General features: G+C 47.0%; 1 protein-coding gene across 2 annotated transcripts in view; it reads left to right on the top strand.

Annotated features, from left to right (window-relative positions):
* The first annotated feature begins 7420 nt into the window (after positions 1 to 7420).
* The window catches only part of LOC147097252 (inter-alpha-trypsin inhibitor), a 42848-nt gene continuing 28695 nt past the window's right edge, over positions 7421 to 21573 (top strand). Inside the window, exon 1 of one of the 2 annotated variants that reach the window (XM_085972051.1) lies at positions 7421 to 7646. In XM_085972051.1, coding sequence (XP_085828177.1) covers positions 7562 to 7646 — 85 coding nt within the window. In that variant the 5' untranslated portion in view covers positions 7421 to 7561. The remainder of the gene's footprint in view (positions 7647 to 21573) is intronic. The other variant, XM_085972050.1, reaches the window with a different exon arrangement.

Here is a 21573-nt window from a genome sequence, read left to right as displayed (position 1 = left end):
CCATTCGGAGAATGTGCCGGGATTTTAACTGATGCCAGATTTCTTTGTGGAATCTTTATATTTTATAACGTAATCTCTTATTTGTACAGAAACTGCCCTATTGTGGTTGTACCAAGAAATCAAAACCAACAATTGCTCGTGTAATCTGCCATCCCAAAATGCCTGGTACTGGAGAGGCTGTAAGCCATTAAAAAAAAAAAATGTTTTTATTCGTTTTATGGGATGTGGGCGTCGCTGGCAAGGCCAGCATTTATTGCCCATCCCTAATTGCCCTTGAGAAGGTGGTGGTGAGCCGCCTCCTTGAACCGCTGCAGTCCGTGTGGTGAAGGTGCTCCCACAGTGCTGTTAGGGAGGGAGTTCCAGGATTTTGATCCAGTGACGATGAAGGAACGGCCGATATATTTGCAAGTCAGGATGGAGTGTGACTTGGAGGGGAACTTGGAGGTGGTGGTGTTCCCATGCGCCTGCTGCCCTTGTCCTTCTAGGTGGAAGAGGTCGTGGGTTTGGGAGGTTCTGCCGAAGAAGCCTTGGCGAGTTGCTGCAGTGCATCTTGTAGATGGTACACACTGCAGCCACGGTACGCCGGTGGTGGAGGGAGTGAATGTTTAAGGTGGTGGATGGGGTGCCAATCAACACAAGGAAAACTTTAGGAGGGATGTCAAGGTCTTGGAGAGCGTGTAGAGGAGATTTACTAAAATGATATCAGGGATGAGAGACATTAGTTATGGGGAGAGACTGGAGAAGCTGAGATTCTTCTCCTTAGAACAGGGAAAGTTAGGGGGAGATTGATAGAGGCGTTCAAAATTATGAGGTGTTTTGATAGGGTAAATAAGGAGAAACTGTTTCCACTGGCAGCAGGGTCAGTAACCAGAGGACACAGAGTTAAGGTACTTGGCAAAAAATCCAGGAGGGAGATGAGGAGATTTTGTTTTACGCAGCGAGTTGTGATCTGGAACGCGCTGCCTGAAAGGGCGGTGGAAACAGATTCAAAAGTAACTTTCAAAAGGCTATTGGATAAATAGTTGAAAAGGAGAAATTTGTCGAGGTATGGGCTGGATTTTGTCAGTGTGGGCGGGCTGGGGCGGGTCAGTGTGGGCGGGCTGGGGCGGGTCAGTGTGGGCGGGCTAGGGCGGGTCAGTGTGGGCGGGCGGGGGCGGGTCAGTGTGGGCGGGCGGGGGCGTGTCAGTGTGGGCGGGCTGGGGCGGGTCAGTGTGGGCGGGCTGGGGCGGGTCAGTGTGGGCGGGCTGGGGCGGGTCAGTGTGGGCGGGCGGGGGCGTGTCAGTGTGGGCGGGCTGGGGCGGGTCAGTGTGGGCGGGCTGGGGCGGGTCAGTGTGGGCGGGCTGGGGCGGGTCAGTGTGGGCGGGCTGGGGCGGGTCAGTGTGGGCGGGCTGGGGCGGGTCAGTGTGGGCGGGCTGGGGCGGGTCAGTGTGGGCGGGCTAGGGCGGGTCAGGTGGAAATCGTGTCAGGACCCCGACTCCTAAGCAAAGTGTTGAAAAAGTGGGATTTTCCCCTAATTGGACAATTGATTTCCTGCGTGTGGGAACCACTGGCCCATTGAGTCTTTTCATACCGAAAGTCAATCTCCGATGACGTCATCAATGCTGTTGGATTTAAGGCCTGCAAGCTGCCTTGCTTCTTCTGGAGACTGCAAAGGCTCTGCAAATTGTATGAAGGAGTTGATTTCCCGACAATGTCAACAATCAAGCAAAAGTGTGCTCCTCGATTTGATGAGCCCTCCCTCCAAGCTCCGGTGTACGGAGCCAGCTGTAATAAAGAGGTGCTGTTCCCTTCCTCAGGGAGAAAAAAACCACCCCAGCAGACAAAAGCTGTGCGGCTACAACTGGCCCAGGAGGTCAACTCCATTTCAATGAGCCGCAGAACCTGGCTGCAATGCAGGAAGAGGTTTCATGACCTTCTCCGCACAGGAAAAGTGAGTATGACTTTCCCATCACCCTCAATCTGATCCCCATCGCCTCACCTCACCAGCACTCTGCTTTGCCAACCTCTTCCTCCACATCCCACTTGACACTGACATCCCTGCACCCTTACCCATTCCCTCTCTCTCTATGGTCACATTCACTTAACTATTCGACCATGCAGCCCTCACACTCCCTATAGAATCATAGAAAGTTACAGCACGGAAGGAGGCCATTTCAGTCCATCGTGTCCGCGTCAGCCAACAACGAGCTATCCAGCCTAATCCCACTTCCCAGCTCTTGGTCCGTTGTGATGCCATGACAACAACAACTTTCAACACAGGGAGGGTCCTTTGTATCCTTCTAAGCATCTATGCTATGGATTCTCTACACTCACTCCTTCATTCTCACTCAAACTCCACTTGTCTCCCTCATTGCAGGAAAAGAGAGCCCACAATAAGAGGGAAAGAGCCATGACAGGAGGAGGGCCACCCTCAGTAGCCCAGCTCACTCTCTGAGAGAAGGCGGCCCTGGAAATTCCTGGGATCGAGGAGGATTCCCAAGTGGGGGACAGACAGACGGGTGCGTCACAGCAAGCTGGTGACAGAATAGTTTGGCATCTCTCTCAGTGACATAGCATGAGTCACTGATAATGATTCTGATGCTCTAACAGATGGACTTATGATCATCTGTAATATTCAATGTTCATGTAACCTTGGCCTCAAATCTCTAACTCTTTCCTTTACTCCCCCACAGGACCATCGAAAGCCCCTGTCCCCACTATCCAGGAGGAACAGCCTGAGCCTCCAGACTCCTCAAAGGAAGCTGCAACCTCTGAGGGCACAGTGTCAGCAGAATTCAGCGCACCCAGCACCAGCGCAGACACTCACACCTCGGTGGGACCTTCGCGAGATAGAGTAGTGTTGTCACCTGGTGTATCACAGTTCACAAGTGAGCATCAGCAGATGGCGGAGACAGGGACAGCAGTGGAGAGTCCTCGTCGGAGGGTGCAGGACTCTGCCAGCTCGGCTCCGCTGCATGTCGACCCTGTGCCTCCGGGTCCATCCAGAAGGAGAGCGGTGCTGGAACTCCAGGAACAGGTGCAGGAGTCTCTGGCAGGTTTTGTCTCCAGGGTCGCTGCGAGTGTGGAGCGAATGGAGAAGTCCATCGTGAACATGAGCAGAGCCTTTGTGGAGGCATTGGTGCATGAACGCATCACCACAGAAAGGATGGCAACCTCCGTGGAAAGGATGGCTACCTCCATGGTAAGGCTGGTTACCATAGAAGAGAGGATGGCTACGGTAGAGGAGAGGATGGCTACGTCCATGGAGGAGCTTAGTCGCCAGGGTATGGGAAAACATGGTCATTGTTCAGAATAGAATGACATCTCTTGAGGAGCAATGGTCAGCTATTGAGCAAACAAACCAGACCTTCATGCAAGTCCTCTGGAGTCGGACTTCCAGTGCAGAAACGGGTCCTCATGGCCCCCATGCAGTGCTGTCAAGCCACTTGCTAGATCTGAAGTGGAGTTGACCCATGAGTGGCATGTTGGTGGCAGACAGCAAGGAAGTGGGGGCTCCTCTCCAAGTGCTCACACAACCATGCCACAGCAAAGCCCTCGGTTAGAGCCCCACCAGAGTCCTCACCCAACTGAGATGGATGTCTCAACCCCTGCACAGCCGCAGGAGCAGCAGACTGTTGGCGAGCCCTCACAGGTTCACCACCCCAGAGGACACCCACCAAAGGCATCGAGACAGGAGCAGCAAGAGAGTGAGCAAGGGGCTTCCACATCTGCTGAAGCCACAGGGGAAGCACCATGTAGGAGCACGCGTAAGAGGAAGATAAAGCACAAGTAGTCACAAGGTAGTCACTTGGGTGCTGTGTAGTTTTGTTTTTGGACCAGCCATCACTGTGATTGTATTATAAAGTGTTTTGATGGCAATCTGTTGAAGTTGTGGCCTGTGTCATTTCGCAAATGGGACTTTCACATTGAGGGCTTAGGGCGCCTTGCAATTGTCAGAATGGTGGTCAGAGTGTTGTCGATGCTCTGGTAAGAAGGAGTGAGACTAAAGTGGTTGATTGTGCAGGCTAAGCAAACCTGGCCAGGATGAGTGCGTCCCTTGCATCCCGGGCAGCAATGTTGTCACATGCTGTGGCCTTCTGGCCTGTGCCTCTTCAGGTGGGTGACTAGCAGCAGCTTGGCGCTCCTGTTGATGCTCCTGCTGTTGGTGGTGCTGTTGTTCAGGGTTCTGCTGCTGCCACGGCTGGTCTTCGTCCGAATCTGATGTCCAGGAGGAAAGGAATTAAATGGTCGCCATGCTTCTGGTATATGTCTCAGTTGAGGAAGCGCTCAGTCCAGGTGGGGAGAGGGGTTTCCCAGGAGGTCACACTGGAGATGGGTGTCAGGCTCCAAACTTCCACAACACTGAGTATGCCTGTTAAAAGTTCCCCCAGACCTGAAACAACAAAGTTCTGCCACCTGCAAATGATCATTGGTGAAAACTCCTTTGTAATGGTGGAGCTGCAGCTGTTAGTAAGCAATCCACTAGTGAGGCTGCCAGCATTATCTGGCGTGTTCCAGAGGAGGCGTGTAGGACGGGGGGAATGTCTAAAAGTCGAAAAGGCCTCTCAAAATGGGATTATAGAGGCTACTAAGTGGTTGTTAAGGGCCTTGAGGGCCTAGCCTGCCTCTTGGAGGTGGGATGGAAAGGGGGTCAGAAAATATGCATTTGGGAAAATTGCTCGGAGGCGGGATGGAGGCGGAATCGGGCCCGCCCGTCATTTTTGGCGATTTTAACAACTCGCACGCCTCCAAAACCGTCTCCTCAGGGCTGGTAAAATCCAGCCCATGGAGTAAGAGCAGGGGAGTGGGACTAATTGGAGAGCTCTTTCAAAGAGCCGGTACAGGCATGGTGGGCTGAATGGCCTCCTCCTGTGTGGCACGGTTCCGTGATTCTAAAAAATGCCCAAATATGCACCAGAATTCCGCCTCATTTCTGCTGAGAAAAATACAATTAAACTCTGACTGACCAGAATTTGTTTTAACTGAACAGTAATCAGTCATTATGGCCTTATGCGTGCGTAACCCCAGCTTAGCAGCAGAATAATACACTGTCAAACACTGCTGTCATTCTAAAACAACAGGGTAGTTTTTCCACTTGCTGCCCAGGCATGAAACTGACGTTGCAAATCGTTCGGTCATTACGGAAACAGCCTGATTATCATTTATGTTGATTTCCACAGGTCCAAGTTGATAATCTACCCCATTGTAAGGCCTGACTTACAGTGAGCAATGCCACAGGAGATCTACTCGTATATCCAAGTCACTGTGTGGGGCACAGGGGGCAGGAAGAAGCTAGCAATCAGTAACTAGTAGTGTTCCACAGGGGTCAGTGCTGGGTCCCCAACTCTTTACAATCTATATTAACGATTTGGAGGAGGGGACCGAGTGTAACATATCAAAGTTTGCAGATGATACTAAGATGGGAGGGAAAGTAGTGAGTGAGGAGGACATAAAAAACCTGCAAGGGGACATAGCCAGGCTAAGTAAGTGGGCAGAGATTTGGCAGATGGAATACAATACTGGAAAGTGTGAGGTTATGCACTTTGGCAGGAAAAATCGTAGAGCAAGTTATTATCTTAATGGCAAGAAACTGGAAAGTACTGAAGTACAAAGGGATCTGGGGGTCCTGGTGCACGAAACTCAAAAGGTTAGTATGCAGGTGCAGCAAGTGATTAAGAAGGCCAATGGAATGTTGGCTTTCATTGCTAGGGGGATAGAATATAAAAATAGGGAGGTATTGCTTCAGTTGTACAAGGTATTGGTGAGACCGTACCTGGAATACTGCGTACAGTTTTGGTGTCCATACTTAAGAAAGGACATACTTGCTCTCGAGTCAGTACAAAGAAGGTTCACTCGGTTAATCCCGGGGATGAGGGGATGGACATATGAGGAGAGGTTGAGTAGATTGGGACTCTACTCATTGGAGTTCAGAAGAATGAGAGGCGATCTTATTGAAACATATAAGATTGTGAAGGGGTTGGATCGGGTGGATGCGGGGAGGATGTTCCCGATGATGGGTGAAAATAGAACTAGGGGGCATAGTCTTAGAATAAGGGGCTGCTCTTTCAAAACTGAGATGAGGAGGAACTACTTCACTCAGAGGGTGGTAGGTCCATGGAATATGCTGCCCCAAAAAGCTGTAGAAGCTACATCATTACATAAATTTAAAACAGAAATAGACAGTTTCCTAGAAGTAAAGGGAATTAAGGGTTACGGGGAGCGGGCAGGAATTTGGACATGAGTCTAGGTTCGGATCGGTCATGGCCCTGTGGGTAGCGGAGCGGGCCCAGGGGCCGTGTAGCCTGATCCTGCTCCTATTTCGTGTGTCTAATTCTGTTAGATTCAGGAGATGGTTCTGTGATAGTAGATTGGCGGTTAGGATCAGATCAGCCATGATCTTATTGAATGGCGGAGCAGGCTCGAGGAGCCGATTGGCCTACTCCTGCTCCTATTTCTTATGTTCTTATGTTCTTATGTTCTTTTAGTAAAGTGCTAGAATATAGCATGTGGCTTCTCCTCTCTTATTCAACTAAACAGAAAGGCAAAATACTTAGCGATCAGACAGCTCAGGGTAAGTGCTTTGGCACCACGATGCACAGGTAGGGCTTCAACCTTCTACCTGAGCTCAGTGGGTAGCACTCTCTCACCTCCTGAGTTAGAAAGTTGTGGGTTCAAGTCCCACTCCAGAGACTTGAGCACATAATCAGTGCAGTACTGAGGGAGTGCTGCACTGTTGGCAGTGCCACCCTTCAGAAGAGGTGTTAAACTGAAGCCCCATGGTGCTACTTGAAGAAGGGCAAATAGTTCTTGCAGTGTCCTGGCCAACATTTCTCCCTCAATCAGCATCACCTCAAAAAAAGGACATGCATTTCTATAGCGCCTTTCACGACCTCAGGATGTCCCAAAGTGCTTTACAACAACTGAAGTACTTTTGACGTGTAGTCCCTGTTATAATGTAGGAAACGAGGCAGTCTATTTGTGCACAGCAAGATCACACAAACAGCACTGTGGTAATGACTAGATAATCTGTTTTAGTGATGTAGATTGAGAGATAAATATTGACCAGGATACCAGGCAGAACTCCCCTGCTCTTCTTCAAAATAGTGCCCTGGAATCTTTCACATCCACCTGAGAGGACAGACAGGGCCTCGGTTTAACGTCTCACCTGAAAGACGGCACCTCCAACAGTGCAGCACTCCCTCAGTACGGCACTGCAGTATCAACCTGGATTATGTGCTCAAGTCTCTGGAGTGGGACTTGAACCCACAAACTTCTGACTCCAAGGCGAGTCTATACTTTTGGTATAAGTTTTGATTTTTAAATTATTGCCACGAATGATGTTCTGGTAAAACATTAAACAGTTCATTATCACATATCCTTATGTACCAATGAACTCCTCTCTCCTTATCAGACAAGGGGACGAAGGTCACTGTCTCATCGAAAAGTTTCACTCTCAGAGGGTTTCTGTCACATGGATATTCAGCTTCGAGCCGTCACATCGCTCTCAGCTTCTATTAAAGCAAAGGTCTGAATTTAAAAAGAAGGAATACAGGTGGAGGACGGACGATCCGTTTCTAGCACCATGTGGAATCTGTACACCGCTGTTCGAAACATAGGGTTGGTTGCCATCCATTTGATTGCCTTCACCCTGGGTCAAAGGCCATTGGGTAAGTTTCACTGGTAGTGAGAAAAGGGAGAATGTGACCGAGATAATCGATGCTAAACTTTGTGAGGGAATATAGATGCATAAAATATTGTCTTAAAACGTTCCTGTTTGACTAAGATTAAGAAAAAAAGAAAGAACTTGCATTTCTATAGCGCCTTTCACGACTTCAGGGCATCCCAAAGTGCTTCACCACCAATGAAGTACTTTTTGAAGTGTGGTCACTGTTGTAATGTCGGAAAAATGGAGGCAGGGCTGGTGGAACGAAGTCGTTTGCTGGGCATTCTAGCGCGTAGATCTCTAAAGGTTCATGAGCAATGTTGTGAAGTGATAGTGAGAGTGAGTAGGGTGTTGAGGGGGCATTCATAGGACAATTGATTATATGACGGGGTATACTATTGTGTCCTTCTACAAGACCTTGCTCAGTTAGAATACTGGGTCCAGTTTTGGTCTCCTCACATGGTGGATGATATTGAGGCTTTGGAAAGGGTGCAGAGGTGGGCCACTAGACTAATTCCCAGTCTAAAGCATCTTAGTTATCAAGATAAGCAAAATGAGTTGGGACTCTGCACTTTACAAAAGCATAGACTTACGGGTGATCAGTCCCATCAGTCCAGCCCCGGGTTCCCTCACCCCACCACACAGCGTGGCAGAAGTGGAGCCCACCAAAGTGGCAAAGGCCAGTTTCCTTACATCAGCCTGTCATGAAGGGATTGGCAACTGCAACGAAAGTGGCCATTGGTGGGAAAAGTGGGCCACCTATCTTCTCACTTCAGCCAGATCAACTGGCACTCTTCACCAGCGGCTGGGCAACGCTGGCATTCCACCGCCCCCCCCCGCCCCCTCCAGCAGACACTCCTGGTGCCACGATGCTGGTGCGGGTGTCTGGGAATTCCGGCTGGCGGCAGACGTGTAAGTGCCAAGCGCTGGAGGAGCGCCGCTCCACCAACGTTACCGCGGCACTGCAGGATTGTGGGATTCCGGTCTCCAAAAGCGGACAAAGCGGGAGAGGTGAGAAAGAAGAATCATTCGTATCAAAGAAATGGCAGACCAATTAAATACATACTTTGGTTCTGTCTTCACAAAGGAGGACACAAATAACCTCCCAGAGATGTCAGGGAACATAGGGTCTAATGAGAGTGAGGAACTGAATGAAATCAGTATTTGTAGGGAAATGGTGTTAGGGAAATTGACAGGATTGAAGGCCGATAAATCCCCAGGGCCTGATAATCTACATCCTAGGGTACTTAAGGAAGTGACCCTAGAAATAGTAGATGCATTGCTGGTCATCTTCCAAAATTCTATAGACTCTGGAATAGTTCCCATGGATTGGAGGGTAGCTAATGTAACCCCACTATTTAAAAAAGGTGGTAGAGAGAAAACGGGGAATTATAGACCGGTAAGCCTGACATCGGTAGTGGGGAAAATGCTAGAGTCCATTATAAAAGATGTAATAGCAGAGCACTTGGAAAACAGCGACAGGATCGGACAAAGTCAACATGGATTTACAAAAGGTAAATCATGCTTGATTAATCTACTGGAATTTTTTGAGGATGTAACTGCTAGAATAGATAAGGGAGAACCAGTGGATGTGGTGTATTTGGTCTTTCAGAAGGCTTTCGATAAGGTCCCGCATAAGAGATTAGCGTGTAAAGTTAAAGCACATGGGATTGGGGGTAAGGTACTGTCTTGGATAGAGAACTGGTTGGCAGACAGGAAGCAAAGAATAAATGGGTCTTTTTCCGAGTGGCAGGCAGTGACTAGTGGGGTACCGCAGGGATCAGTGCTAGGACCCCAGCTATTCACAATATATATTAATGATCTAGACGAGGGAACTAGATGTAATATCTCCAAGTTTGCAGAGGACACAAAGCTGGGTGGGCATGTGTGCTGTGAGGAGGATGCAGAGAAACTCCAGTATGATTTGGACAGGTTGGGTGATTGGGCAGATGCATGGCAAATGCAGTATAATGTGGATAAATGCGAGGTTATCCACTTCAGTGGCAAAAACAGGAAGACAGATTATTATCTGAACGGCAATAGATTGGGAAAAGGGGAAGTGCAACGAGACCTGGGTGTCCTTGTGCATCAGTCGCTGAAGGTAAGCATGCAGGTGCAGCAGGCGGTTAAGAAGGCAAATGCTATGTTGGCCTTCATAGCGAGAGGATTTGAGTACAGGAGCAAGGAAGTCTTGCTGCAGTTGTACAGGGCCTTGGTGAGGCCACACCTTGAGTATTGTGTGCAGTTTTGGTCACCTTATCTGAGGAAGGATGTTCTTGCCATGGAGAGAGTGCAGCAAAGATTCACCAGACTGATATCTGGGATGGCAGGAATGACGTATGAGGAGAGATGGGGTCGATTAGGCTTATATTCGCTAGAGTTTAGAAGAATGAGAGGGGATCTCATTGAAACTTATAAAATTCTAACAGGACTAGGCAGACTAGATGTAGGAAGGATGTTCCCGGTGGCAGGGGAGTCCAGAACCAGGGGTCACAGTCTAAGGATAAGGGGTAAGCCATTTAGGACTGAGATGAGGAAGAATTTCTTCACCCAGAGAGTGGTGAACCTGTGGAATTCTCTACCACAGAAGACAGTTGAGGCCAATTCATTAAATATATTCAAGAAGGAGTTGGATATATTTCTTAAGGCTAAGGGGATAAGGGATATGGAGAGAAGGCAGGGACAGGGTACTGAATTTGGATGATCAGCCATGATCTCATTAAATGGCGGAGCAGGCTCGAGGGGCCGAATGGCCTCCTGTGCTGTACGATTCTGTAATTCTATGAAGGGAAGATAATAGAATTGAGGGCTGGTTTCCAGATGTGTTCACCAAGGAGGAAAGGATAGGTTCATTGTCCACTTAATGTGGGGCAATGACTGAAATCAATGAGGTCAAAGAAAGGTTTGCATTTCTACCGCGCCCTTCATAAACTCAGGACGCCCCAGAGCGCTTCACAGCCAATGAGGTACCTTTGAAGAGTAGTCACTGTAGGACAAGGACTGGAGGTGAATGAATCTCCTGGGCCAGATGGCAGATATCCTAGGCTGCTAAAGGAGATCAGAGAGTGAACTAGTCAGGCACGGGCTACAGTAATGAATGACAGGGGGGTCGGAGGAAGCATTTAAGATTTCAGAGAATTTATTTGGGAAAATGGTGCGGGGGGGGGGGGAAATCCAGGCGGGAAATTCGAGAATAAACATTAAAGTAATTATTTTTTCAAACCGACCCCTCGAATTGCTGCTTCAGATGAAACAAGTGCCTTTGAGTAAAAGTTGGGTCTGTAAATACTCTCGCCCACTTCACTTCCATTTATGAATTCAGACTACAAATAATAACAACCATTGTCTGGAAATCAAATGATTTCATTATGTGAGAGTATTTTCTAAAAGATTGTGAGGGGGATGAGAACATGTCCGCATTCTAACAACCATGGGACTTTCCTGCCAGCCATATTTTCAGCATCACCTACCCCGCAGAGTTAGTGATAATCACTCAGTCCCTGTGTCTCCAGGAGTGGTTTTGTTGTTTACTGTTATATTGCTGATGTTTCCTGTGACAACTCTTTGTTTACATTCCACGCCTGGTTTTCACCCGGTGCACAGATGTAGACTGTGGGCAAAGGCCAGCGAGCCAGAACATCCTTCTTGCATCTAGTCTGTCTAGTCCTGTTAGAATTTTATAAGTTTCAATGAGATACCCTCGCATTCTTCTAAACTCCAGTGAGTATAAGCCCAATCGACCCAATCTCTCTTCATACGTCATTCCTGTCATCCCAGGTATCAGTCTGGTGAATCTTCGCTGCACTCCCTCCATGGCAAGAACATCCTTCCTCAGATAAGGCGACCAAAACTGCACACAATACTCAAGGTGTGGTCTCACCAAGGCCCTGTACAGCTGCAGCAAGACATCCTTGTTCCTGTACTCGAATCCTCTCACTATGAAGGTCAACATAGCATTTGCCTTCTTAACCGCCTGCTGCACCAGCATGCTTACCTTCAGCAACTGGTGCACAAGGACACCCAGGTCTCGTTGCACTTCCCTTTCTCCCAATCTATTGCCGTTCAGATAATAATCGGCCTTCCTGTTTTTGCCACCAAAGTGGATAACCTCGCATTTATTCACATTATACTGCATCTGCCATGCATCTGCCCAATCACCCAACCTGTTCAAATCATACTGGAGTTTCTTGGCATCCTCCTCACAGCACACACGCCCACCCAGCTTTGTGTCGTCTGCAAACTTGGAGTTATTACACATAGTTCCCTCGTCTGGATCATTAATATATATTGTGAATAGCTGGGGTCTTAGCACCAATCCCTGCGGTACCCCACTAGTCACTGCCTGCCACTCGGAAAAAGGCCCATTTATTCCAACTCTTTGCTTCCTGTCTGCCAACCAGTTCTCTATCCAAGTCAGTAGCTTACCCCCAATCCCATGTGCTTTAGCTTTACACACTAATCTCTTATGCAGGACCTTATCGAAAGCCTTCTGAAAGTCCAAATACACCACATCCACTGGTTCTCCCTTATCTATTCTACCAGTTACAGCGTCAAAAAATTCCAGTAGATTAATCAAGCATGATTTACCTTTTGTAAATCCATGTTGACTTTATCCGATCCTGTCACTGTTTTCCAAGTGCTCTGCTATTACATCTTTTATAATGGACTCTAGCATTTTCCCCACTACCGATGTCAGGCTTACCGGTCTATAATTCCCCGTTTTCTCTCTACCACCTTTTTTGAATAGTGGGATTACATTAGCTACCCTCCAATTCATGGGAACTGTTCCAGAGTCTATAGAATTTTGGAAGATGACCAGCAATGCATCTACTATTTCTAGGGCCACTTCCTTAAGTACCCTAGGATGTAGATTATCAGGCCCTGGGGATTTATCGGCCTTCAATCCCGTCAATTTCCCTAACACCATTTCCCTACAAATACTGATTTCATTCAGTTCCTCCCTCTCATTAGACCCTATGTTCCCCGACATCTCTGGGAGGTTATTTGTGTCCTCCTTTGTGAAGACAGAACCAAAGTATGTATTTAATTGGTCAGCCATTTCTTTGTTCCCCATTATAAATTCCCCTGATTCTGACTGCAAGGGACCTACGCTTGACTTCACCAATCTTTTTCTCTTCACATATCTATAGAAGCTTTCACAGTCAGTTTTTATGTTCCCTGCAAGCTTACTCTCATATTCTATTTTTGCCCTCTTAATTAATCCCTTTGTCCTCCTTTGCTGAATCCTAAACTGCTCCTAATCCTCAGGTTTGTTACTTTTTCTGGCCAATTTATATGTCCTCTCCTTGAATCTTATGCTAACCCTAATTTCCCTTGTTAGCCATGGTTGAGTCACCTTTTCTGTTTTATTTTTATGCCAAACAGGGATGAACAAATTCTGCAGTTCATCCATGCGATCTTTAAATGTTTGCCATTGCCTATCCACCGTCAACCCTTTAAGTAACATTCCCCAATCCATCCTAGCCAACTCGCGCCTCATACCATCGTAGTTTCCTTTATTTAATTTCAGGACCCAAGTCTCTGAGTCAACTACTTCACTCTCCATCTTAATGACGAATTCTATCATTTTAAGATCGCTCTGCCCCAAGGGGCCTCACACAACAAGATTGCTAATTAATCCTTTCTCATTACATAATACCCAGCCTAAGATGGCCTGATCTCGAGTTGGTTCCTCGACATATTGGTCCAGGAAACCATCCCGTATACACTCCAGGAATTCCTCCTCCACAGTATTGTTACTAATTTGGTTAGCCCAATCTATATTTAGATTAAAGTCACCCATGATAACTGCTGTGCCCTTATTGCACGCGTCTCTAATTTCCCGTTTAATGCCATCCCCAACCTCAGCATTACTGTTTGTGGGTCTGTATACAACTCCCACTAACATTTTCTGCCCCTTGGCATTTCTCAGCTCTACCCATACAGATTCCACATCATCAGAGCTAATATCCTTCCTTACTATTGTGTTATTCTCCTCTTTAACCAGCAATGCTACCCCACCTCCTTTTCCTTTTTGCCTGTCTTTCCTGAATATTGAATAACCCTGGATGTTGAATTCCCAGCCTTGGTCACCCTGGAGCCATGTTTCCGTACTCCCAATTATATCATATCCGTTTACATCTATTTGTGCAGCTAATTCATCCACCTTATTATGAGTGCTCCTCGCATTAAGACACAAAGCCTTCAGGCTTGTTTTTTTAACACTCTTAGACCTTTTAGAATTATTATTTACTGTGGCCATGTTTGATTTAAACCCTTGATTTCTCTGACTGCCACTTTTGCGTTTCTCCTTCCTGTCTTTTGCTTCTATCCTTGCTTCCCTTTCCTCTGTCTCCCTGCTCAGGTTCCCAACCCCCTGCCATTTTAGTTTAAACCACCCCCACAGCACTAGCAAACACTCCCCTTAGGACATCGATCCTGGTCCTGCCCAGGTGCAAATCGTCCAGTTTGTACTGGTCCCACCTGCCCCAGAACCGGTTCCAATGTCCCAGGAATTTGAATCCCTCCCCCTTGCACCATTCCTCTAGCCATGTATTCATCTGAAATATCCTTCTATTTCTACTCTGACTAGCACGTGGCACTGGTAGCAATCCTGAGATTACTACCTTTGAGGTCCTATTTTTTAATTTACCTCCTAACTCCCTATATTCAGCTTTTAGGACCTGATCCCGGTTTTTGCCTATATCGTTGGTACCTATATGTGCCACGACAACTGACTGTTCACCCTCCCCCTCCAGAATGCTCTGCAGCCGCTCCGAGACATCCTTGACCCTTGCACCAGGCAGGCAACATACCAACCTGGAGTCTCGTTTGCGGCCGCAGAAACGCCTATCTATTCCCCTTACAATAGAATCACCTATCACTATAGCTCTCCCGCTCTTTTTCCTCCCGTCCTGTGCAGCAAAACCACCCATGGTGCCAGGAAGTTAGCTGCTGCTGCCTTCCCCCGATAAGCCATCTCCCTCAACAATATCCAAATTGGTATATCTGTTTGAGAGGGGGATGGCCACAGGGGCCCCTGCACGACCTGCCTGCGCCTACTACTCTGCCTGGTGGTCACCCATTCTCTTCCTGGCTGTGCAGCCTTTACCTGCGGTGTACCCAACTGATTAAATGTGCTTTCCACGACGTCCTCAGCATCGCGAATGCTCCAGTATGTATCCATTCGCAGCTCCAGTGCCACAATGCGGTCTGCCAGTAGCTGCAGCTGGATACACTTCCCGCACACATGGTCGTCAGGGACACAGGAAGTGTCCCTGATTTCCCACATAGTGCAGGAGGAGCATGCCACGGGGCTGAGCTGTGCTGTCATGACTTACCCTTCAATCAATTTAAATTAAATTAAATCAATACCACCAATTACACTACAATCAAATGATATACTCAAGGGCCCTTGTTTACTACCACTACCTGCTACACAACAGAGACCCTAGAAACTATAAACCACAAAAATTAAGTTTGGAAAAAAGCGAGAAAGAGAGAAATACTCACCAACCAATCACTTACCTGCTTTCTGGTGACGTCACTCTTCGATTACTTTTTACTTCTCGCTGCTGCCGCCGGTGTGTCTGGGCTGCTCTCTCTCCCCACTCCTTAACTCCTCGGTCTCCGCGCTCAGTCTCCACCCAGGGCCGCTCTCACTGCTGCCGCCATATATAACATGGTCACATATCACAGCTCCAAAGTTCTTAGTGTTCCCTTTCCAGGTATATTCTCAATGGAGATGGTGCTGGTGCCGCCATTTCATTATTAAAAGGATCACACAGTGATCGTGGACAAACTAATGACAGATTTCTGGGGATAAGACAAAAGGACATGGGGAAGGCACTGGCTGTAGGATTGTGGCCTGAAGCCCCAGATCCCTCACAGTCCACCCGGTAAATACAGCTTCAGTAGTTCAGGAGAGTAGCTGAGCCGGGCAACATGGTCCGAAAAATTAAAAATTACTTCAAGCTTAGAAAAGAAAACCAACCGGACCAGGTTAACACGTTGATATATTTGTCAGGTGAGGAAGTTGTGGGTATTTGGTGTTCTTTTCTGGTGCCCGGGAATGACCGGGAAAATCATACTGCAGAACTGGATAGATTGGAGCATGGAAACTAGTCCCGAGTGACTTCACCTTATTACAAACACCCCTTGTATCACATTGAGCAGGTTTAATGACTTTAAAATGTTTATATATGGAAAACGTGTCATTGGGCTGACGGTTGACGGTTTAATCTAATCTTTGTTTCATACTCATAAACCCACCCCCACTGAAAGCATTTTAAAGTTCAATCGATGGCCTGGCCCCTCCCTATCTCTGTAACCTCCTCCAGCCCTACAACCCTACAATAATAATAGATAATCAAGGGGCTATAGGGAGGGAGGAACTTAAAACAATCTCTATCACTAGAGAAAAATTACTAGCCAAACTAATGGGACTAAAGGCCGACAAGTCCCCTGGACCTGATGTCCTGCATCCTAGGGTCTTAAAAGAAGTGGCTGCAGAGGTAGTGGATGCATTGGTTGTAATCTACCAAAATTCCCTGGATTCTGGAGAGGTCCCAGCGGACTGGAAAACCGCAAATGTAACGCCACTATTCAAGAAAGGAGGGAGACAGAAAGCAGGAAACTATAGGCCAGTTAGCCTAACATCTGTCATTGGGAAAATGCTGTAATCCATTATTAAGGAGGTAATAGCAGGACATTTAGAAAATCATAAGACAATCAAGCAGAGTCAACATGGTTTTATGAAAGGGAAATCGTGTTTGACAAATTTGCTAGAGTTCTTTGAGGATGTAACAAACAGGGTGGATAAAGGGGAACCAGTGAATGTGGTGTATTTGGATTTCCAGAAGGCATTCGATAAGGTGCCACATAAAATGTTACTGCACAAGATAAGAGCTCACGGAGTTGGGGGTAATTTATTGGCATGGTTAGGGGATTGGCTAACTAACAGAAAACAGAGAGTCGGATAAATGGGTCATTTTCTGGTTGGCAATCAGTAACTAGTGTGGTGTCACAGGGATCAGTGCTGGGGCCTCAACTATTTACAATCTATATTAATGACTTGGATGAAGGGACCGAGTGTAAAGTAGCCAAATTTGCTGATGATACAAAGATAGGTGGGTTAGCAAGCTGTGAGGAGGATACAAAGAGTCTGCAAAGGGATATAGATAGGTTAAGTGAGTGGGCAAAAATTTGGCAGATGGAGTATAATGTGGTAAAATGTGAGGTTATCCACTTTGGAAGGAAGAATGAAAAAGCAAATTATTATTTAAATGGAGTGAGACTACAGAATGCTGCGGTACAAAGGGATCGGGGGGTCCGAGTACATGAAACACAAAAAGTTAGCATGCAGGTACAGCAAGTAATTAGGAAGGCTAATGGAATGTTGGCCATTATTGCAAAGGGGTATGGAGTATAAAAGTAGGGAAGCTTTGATGCAACTTTACAGGACGCTGGTGAGACCGCACCTGGAGTACTGCGTACAGTTGTGGTCTCCATATTTAAGGAAGGATATACTTGCATTGGAGGCAGTGCAGAGAAGGTTCACTAGGTTGATTCCTGGGATGAAGGGGTTGACGTATGATGAAAGGTTGAGCCTATACTCACTGGAGTTTAGAAGAATGAGAGGTGACCTTATTGAAACATATAAGATTCTGAGGGGGATTGACAGGGTAGAAGCTGAGAGGATGTTTCCCCTCATGGGGGAATCTAGAACTAGGGGGCATAGTTTCAGAATAAGGGGTCGCCCATTTAAGACGGAGATGAGGAGGAATTTCTTCTCTCAGAGGGTCGTAAATCTTTGGAATTCTCTACCCCAGAGAGCTGTGGAGGCGGAGTCAGTGAATATATTCAAGGCGGAGATTGACGGACATTTGAACTACAAGGGAGTCGAGGGGTATGGGGAGAGAGCGAGAAAGCGGTGTTGAGGCCAAGATCGGATCAGCCATGATCTTATTGATTGGCGGAGCAGGCTCGAGGGGCCGATTGGCCGTCTCCTGCTCCTGATTCTTATGTTCTTAACCCTCCGAGATATCTGCGTTTCTCCAATTCTGGCCTCTTGAGCATCCCTGATTTTAATCACTCCACCATTGGTGGTCGTGCCTTCAGCTGCCAAGGCCCTAAGCTCTGGAATTCCCTCACTAACCTCTCCACCTCTCTTTCCTCCTTTAAGACACTCCTTAAAGCCATCTGTCCTGATATCTCCTGATGTGGCTCGGTGTCAAATTTTGTTTGATAATCGCTCCTGTGAAGGGCCTTAGGACGTTTTACGATGTTAAAGTTGTTGTTGATGTTGTAAATTAACATACCTGATTATTTCAGCCTGCTCAGGGGGCATAGATTTAAAGTAATTGGTAAAAGGTTTAGAGGGGAGTTGAGGAGAATTTTTTTCACCCAGAGGGTGGTGGGGGTCTGGAACTCACTGCCTGAAAGGGTGGTAGAGGCAGAAACCCTCATCGCATTTACAAAGTACTTGGATGTGCACTTGGGACGCTGTAACCTACAGGGCTACGGACCAAGAGCTGGGAAGTGGGATTAGGCTGGAGAGCTCTTTGTCGGCCGGCACGGACACGATGGGCCGAATGGCCTCCTTCTGTGCTGTAAATTTCTATGATTCTATGATTATGTGACATCTCCAACTCCCCCTCCTGAGGTCAGAGATCATGGTTAGAGCCTGAATGAACCCTTGGTACAGCCATAACTCTAGTGAGACAGGCTGAGGCTATCGAGAAGCAACATGGAGCAGTCAGGCAGACTGGTTGGGGAGCAAGTGTCCAACTCTGTGAAAATGTGGCAAACTTTACACTCGAGGAGAACTAGAGAGAGAGGACATGAGAGAGGGACAGAGATAAAAATAGAGACACACACACAGAGAGAAAGAGACAGAGAGAAGGAGAGACAGAGAGAGAGACAGAGAGAGAGAGAAAGTGAGAGGGACAGAGATAAAAAGAGACACACAGAGACAGAGAGAGAAAGAGAGAGAGAGAGAAAGAGCCAGAGAGAGAGAAAGAGAGAGAGAAAGTGAGAGAGAAAGTGAGAGGGACAGAGATAAAAATAGAGACACACAGAGATAGAGAGAGAAAGAGACATAGAGAGAGAAAGAGAGAGGGAGAGAAAGTGAGAGGGACAGACAAAAATAGAGACACACTGTTGTGTTTGTACCGCTATACACAACTACATAAAATAATAAAGCAGCAGAGACTGAGAGTAACTTCAAGTGATCTTTACTGGGTAACTGGAACTTTGGCACTGACTGTACAAATCGATACGCGTCTGTTATATACGCTCGCAACTAAGGATGTACATCCGTAAAACAAAGTAGTCCCTTCAATGTTGTATACCTTACACTTCCTCCCCCTTTAGTTTAATAGTATATTAATGCAAAATTTCTATATTTAACATACAGAGCCTGTCTTTACAGTAACCTTTTTGTTTTCTTAAAAGTAACAAAATTCAAATTCCAACATAACATTTAATTTTGTCAACAGCCCTTTTACAAGTCAAGTCTCTGGGGAGGCCTCTTCTGCCTCTCTGGGTAACGTCTCTCCAGGCTCTTTTGCTTTGGGGAATGAGACTGTACAGGTACAGGTGCATCAGGTGAGCTATCAGCACAGGTAGAGCTCTCAGCTGTGGATGAGGCTGGTGCTGATGCTGATGAATCAGGAGTGTCTGTTTCCATGTCAGGTGAGTCTGGGCGAGGTATAGGGGTGTTTTTCACCTGAACATCCAGAATTTGGTCCACATGATGTCTCAAAACGTTCTCTTCCACATCCACAGTATACATCAGTGGTCCCTCTCTTGTGGATATTGTCCCTGGTTGCCACTTTTCCGTCCGGAAATCACGAGCAAGAACTGACTGTCCCACACTGAAGCTTCTTGTTGGCTTAGCATTCAAATGTTTGAACTGTTTGTTCTCTACATCACGACGTACATTCGATTTAAGAAGGTCCATGCGAGATCTCAGGTTCCTGTTCAGAAACATCATCGCTGGAGTCTGATTAGTGGCTGCGTGTACTGCGTTCCGATAAGCAAAGAGGAAATTGTCTATCTTGTGTTGCAGTGGTAGATTCTCGCTGTACATTGCTTTGATGGCCTTCTTGAAAGTCTGTACGAATCTTTCTGCCAAGCCATTTGTAGCTGGATGGTACGGGGCAGATGTGTAGTGCTTGATTCCATTTTTCCTCATGAAACCTTGGAATTCGTCAGAGACAAATTGTCGTCCATTGTCTGTGCAGATTTGTTCTGGTAGGCCATTTCTAGCGAACATGGTCCTCAGAACTGAAATGGTCTTTTCAGATGTGGTTAATTTCATTTTAATGACCTCGGGCCATTTGGAATGTGCATCGACTGCAATCAAGAACATGGAGTCCATGAACGGTCCAGCAAAGTCGATGTGCACATGTTGCCATGGTGATGAGGGCCATTCCCATGGATGGAGAGGGGCTTGTGGTGGTGCGTTCTGGACCTTTTGACATCCTAAGCAGCTCTTTGTCAGGTCCTCGATCTGTTTGTCAATTCCCGGCCACCACACGTATCCACGGGCAAGGCTTTTCATCTTTACCGTACCTAAGTGGCCTTCATGCAGTTCATCTAGCACTCGGTTATGAAGCTTGGGAGGAATCACAACTCGTGAGTCGCACATCAGTGTACCCCGACACACTGATAACTGCTCCCTCCTAGCTGAGAATGCTGGAAACAATGAGTCACCATGCGCTGGCCATCCCTTCACAGTGATGTCATAAACTTTTGACAATGTAGGGTCATTGCGCGTTTCTCTTTCAATGAGGGAGTTTGTCACTGGTAGCTGCTCAACTATTGTTGTGTGAAATACCTCTGCTGAGTCAACTGTTGTAGTTCTCTCTGAGGTCGGCAGTGGTAAACGTGACAAACCATCAGCGTTGCCATGTTGCTTGGTCCCCTTGTATTCAATGTCATACAGGTGAGCCCCTAGGAAGAGTGACCATCGCTGCAGCCGTTGTGCCGTCATCACTGGAACGCCCTTCTGTTAAGTCTGTGTGTTATAATGAGAATTACTACACAGACCACAAGAGTAAATTTTAACAGGTCTTTACTAGTCGAAGGTCAGGGCTGAACTGCCCAATAAATCATTACACCGCACTTATATACCGGTGTGGTCACCACCGGTATTACAGTATACAGCAGCCAAGATAAAGTAGTGCATCTCTTAAAATAGTTCTCTTAAAGGTGGAACGGTTACATACACCACAATCCTCCCTTTTTAGCTTAACAGTATATATATATATTCCCCATTAAACATAACATAATAACATATATACACAACTTCCTGTAAAAACAGTTCACAGATTCAGTCTCTCTGGAGGCTTCCTGACTCGGTCCGGATAACGCCTCGGTGGTGTAGTAGTTTTCGGTGGTGTAGCAGGTTCTTTTGGCAAGGTCGAAATGCCAGTGTCGGGTTCATCTGGTTCCAGTATCACCGGATCGGAGGTAGATACTATGGGTATCTCTGCTTCATCATTAGGCGTATAAAGTTGTGGTGTAGGTTGTCCCTTTTCGGATGACTCTATGATCTGGTCAGCATGGCGCCTTATTATGCTTTCACCAATGTCCACGGTATACATCAGCGGTCCTAGTCGTGTGCAAGTAGTTCCAGGCTGTCATTTCTCGGTACGGTAGTCCCGGGCCAAAACTTGTTGACCTATCTGGAAGGTTCTAGTTGGCCTTTCATTCATGCCTTGAAATTGCCGGTTCTCTACGTCCCTTCTGATGTTTGGCTTGATCAAATCCAGCCGGCATCTTAGTCTTCTATTGAAAAACATCATGGCGGGAGTTTGGTTTGTAACCGCATGTGTTGCATTCCTGTACGCAAACAAGAAGTTATCTACCTTATGTTGTAGATTTATGTCTTCATTACCCATGGCCTTTATGGCCTTCTTGAAGGT

The sequence above is a fragment of the Somniosus microcephalus genome, chromosome 32 (genome assembly GCF_052327205.1).
Source record: "Somniosus microcephalus isolate GS21.2 chromosome 32, FLI_Smic_1.0, whole genome shotgun sequence".
Classification (NCBI taxonomy): Eukaryota; Metazoa; Chordata; class Chondrichthyes; order Squaliformes; family Somniosidae; genus Somniosus; species Somniosus microcephalus.
Note: the sequence above shows the minus strand (reverse complement) of the source record. Positions and strands in the feature narration are given on the sequence as shown.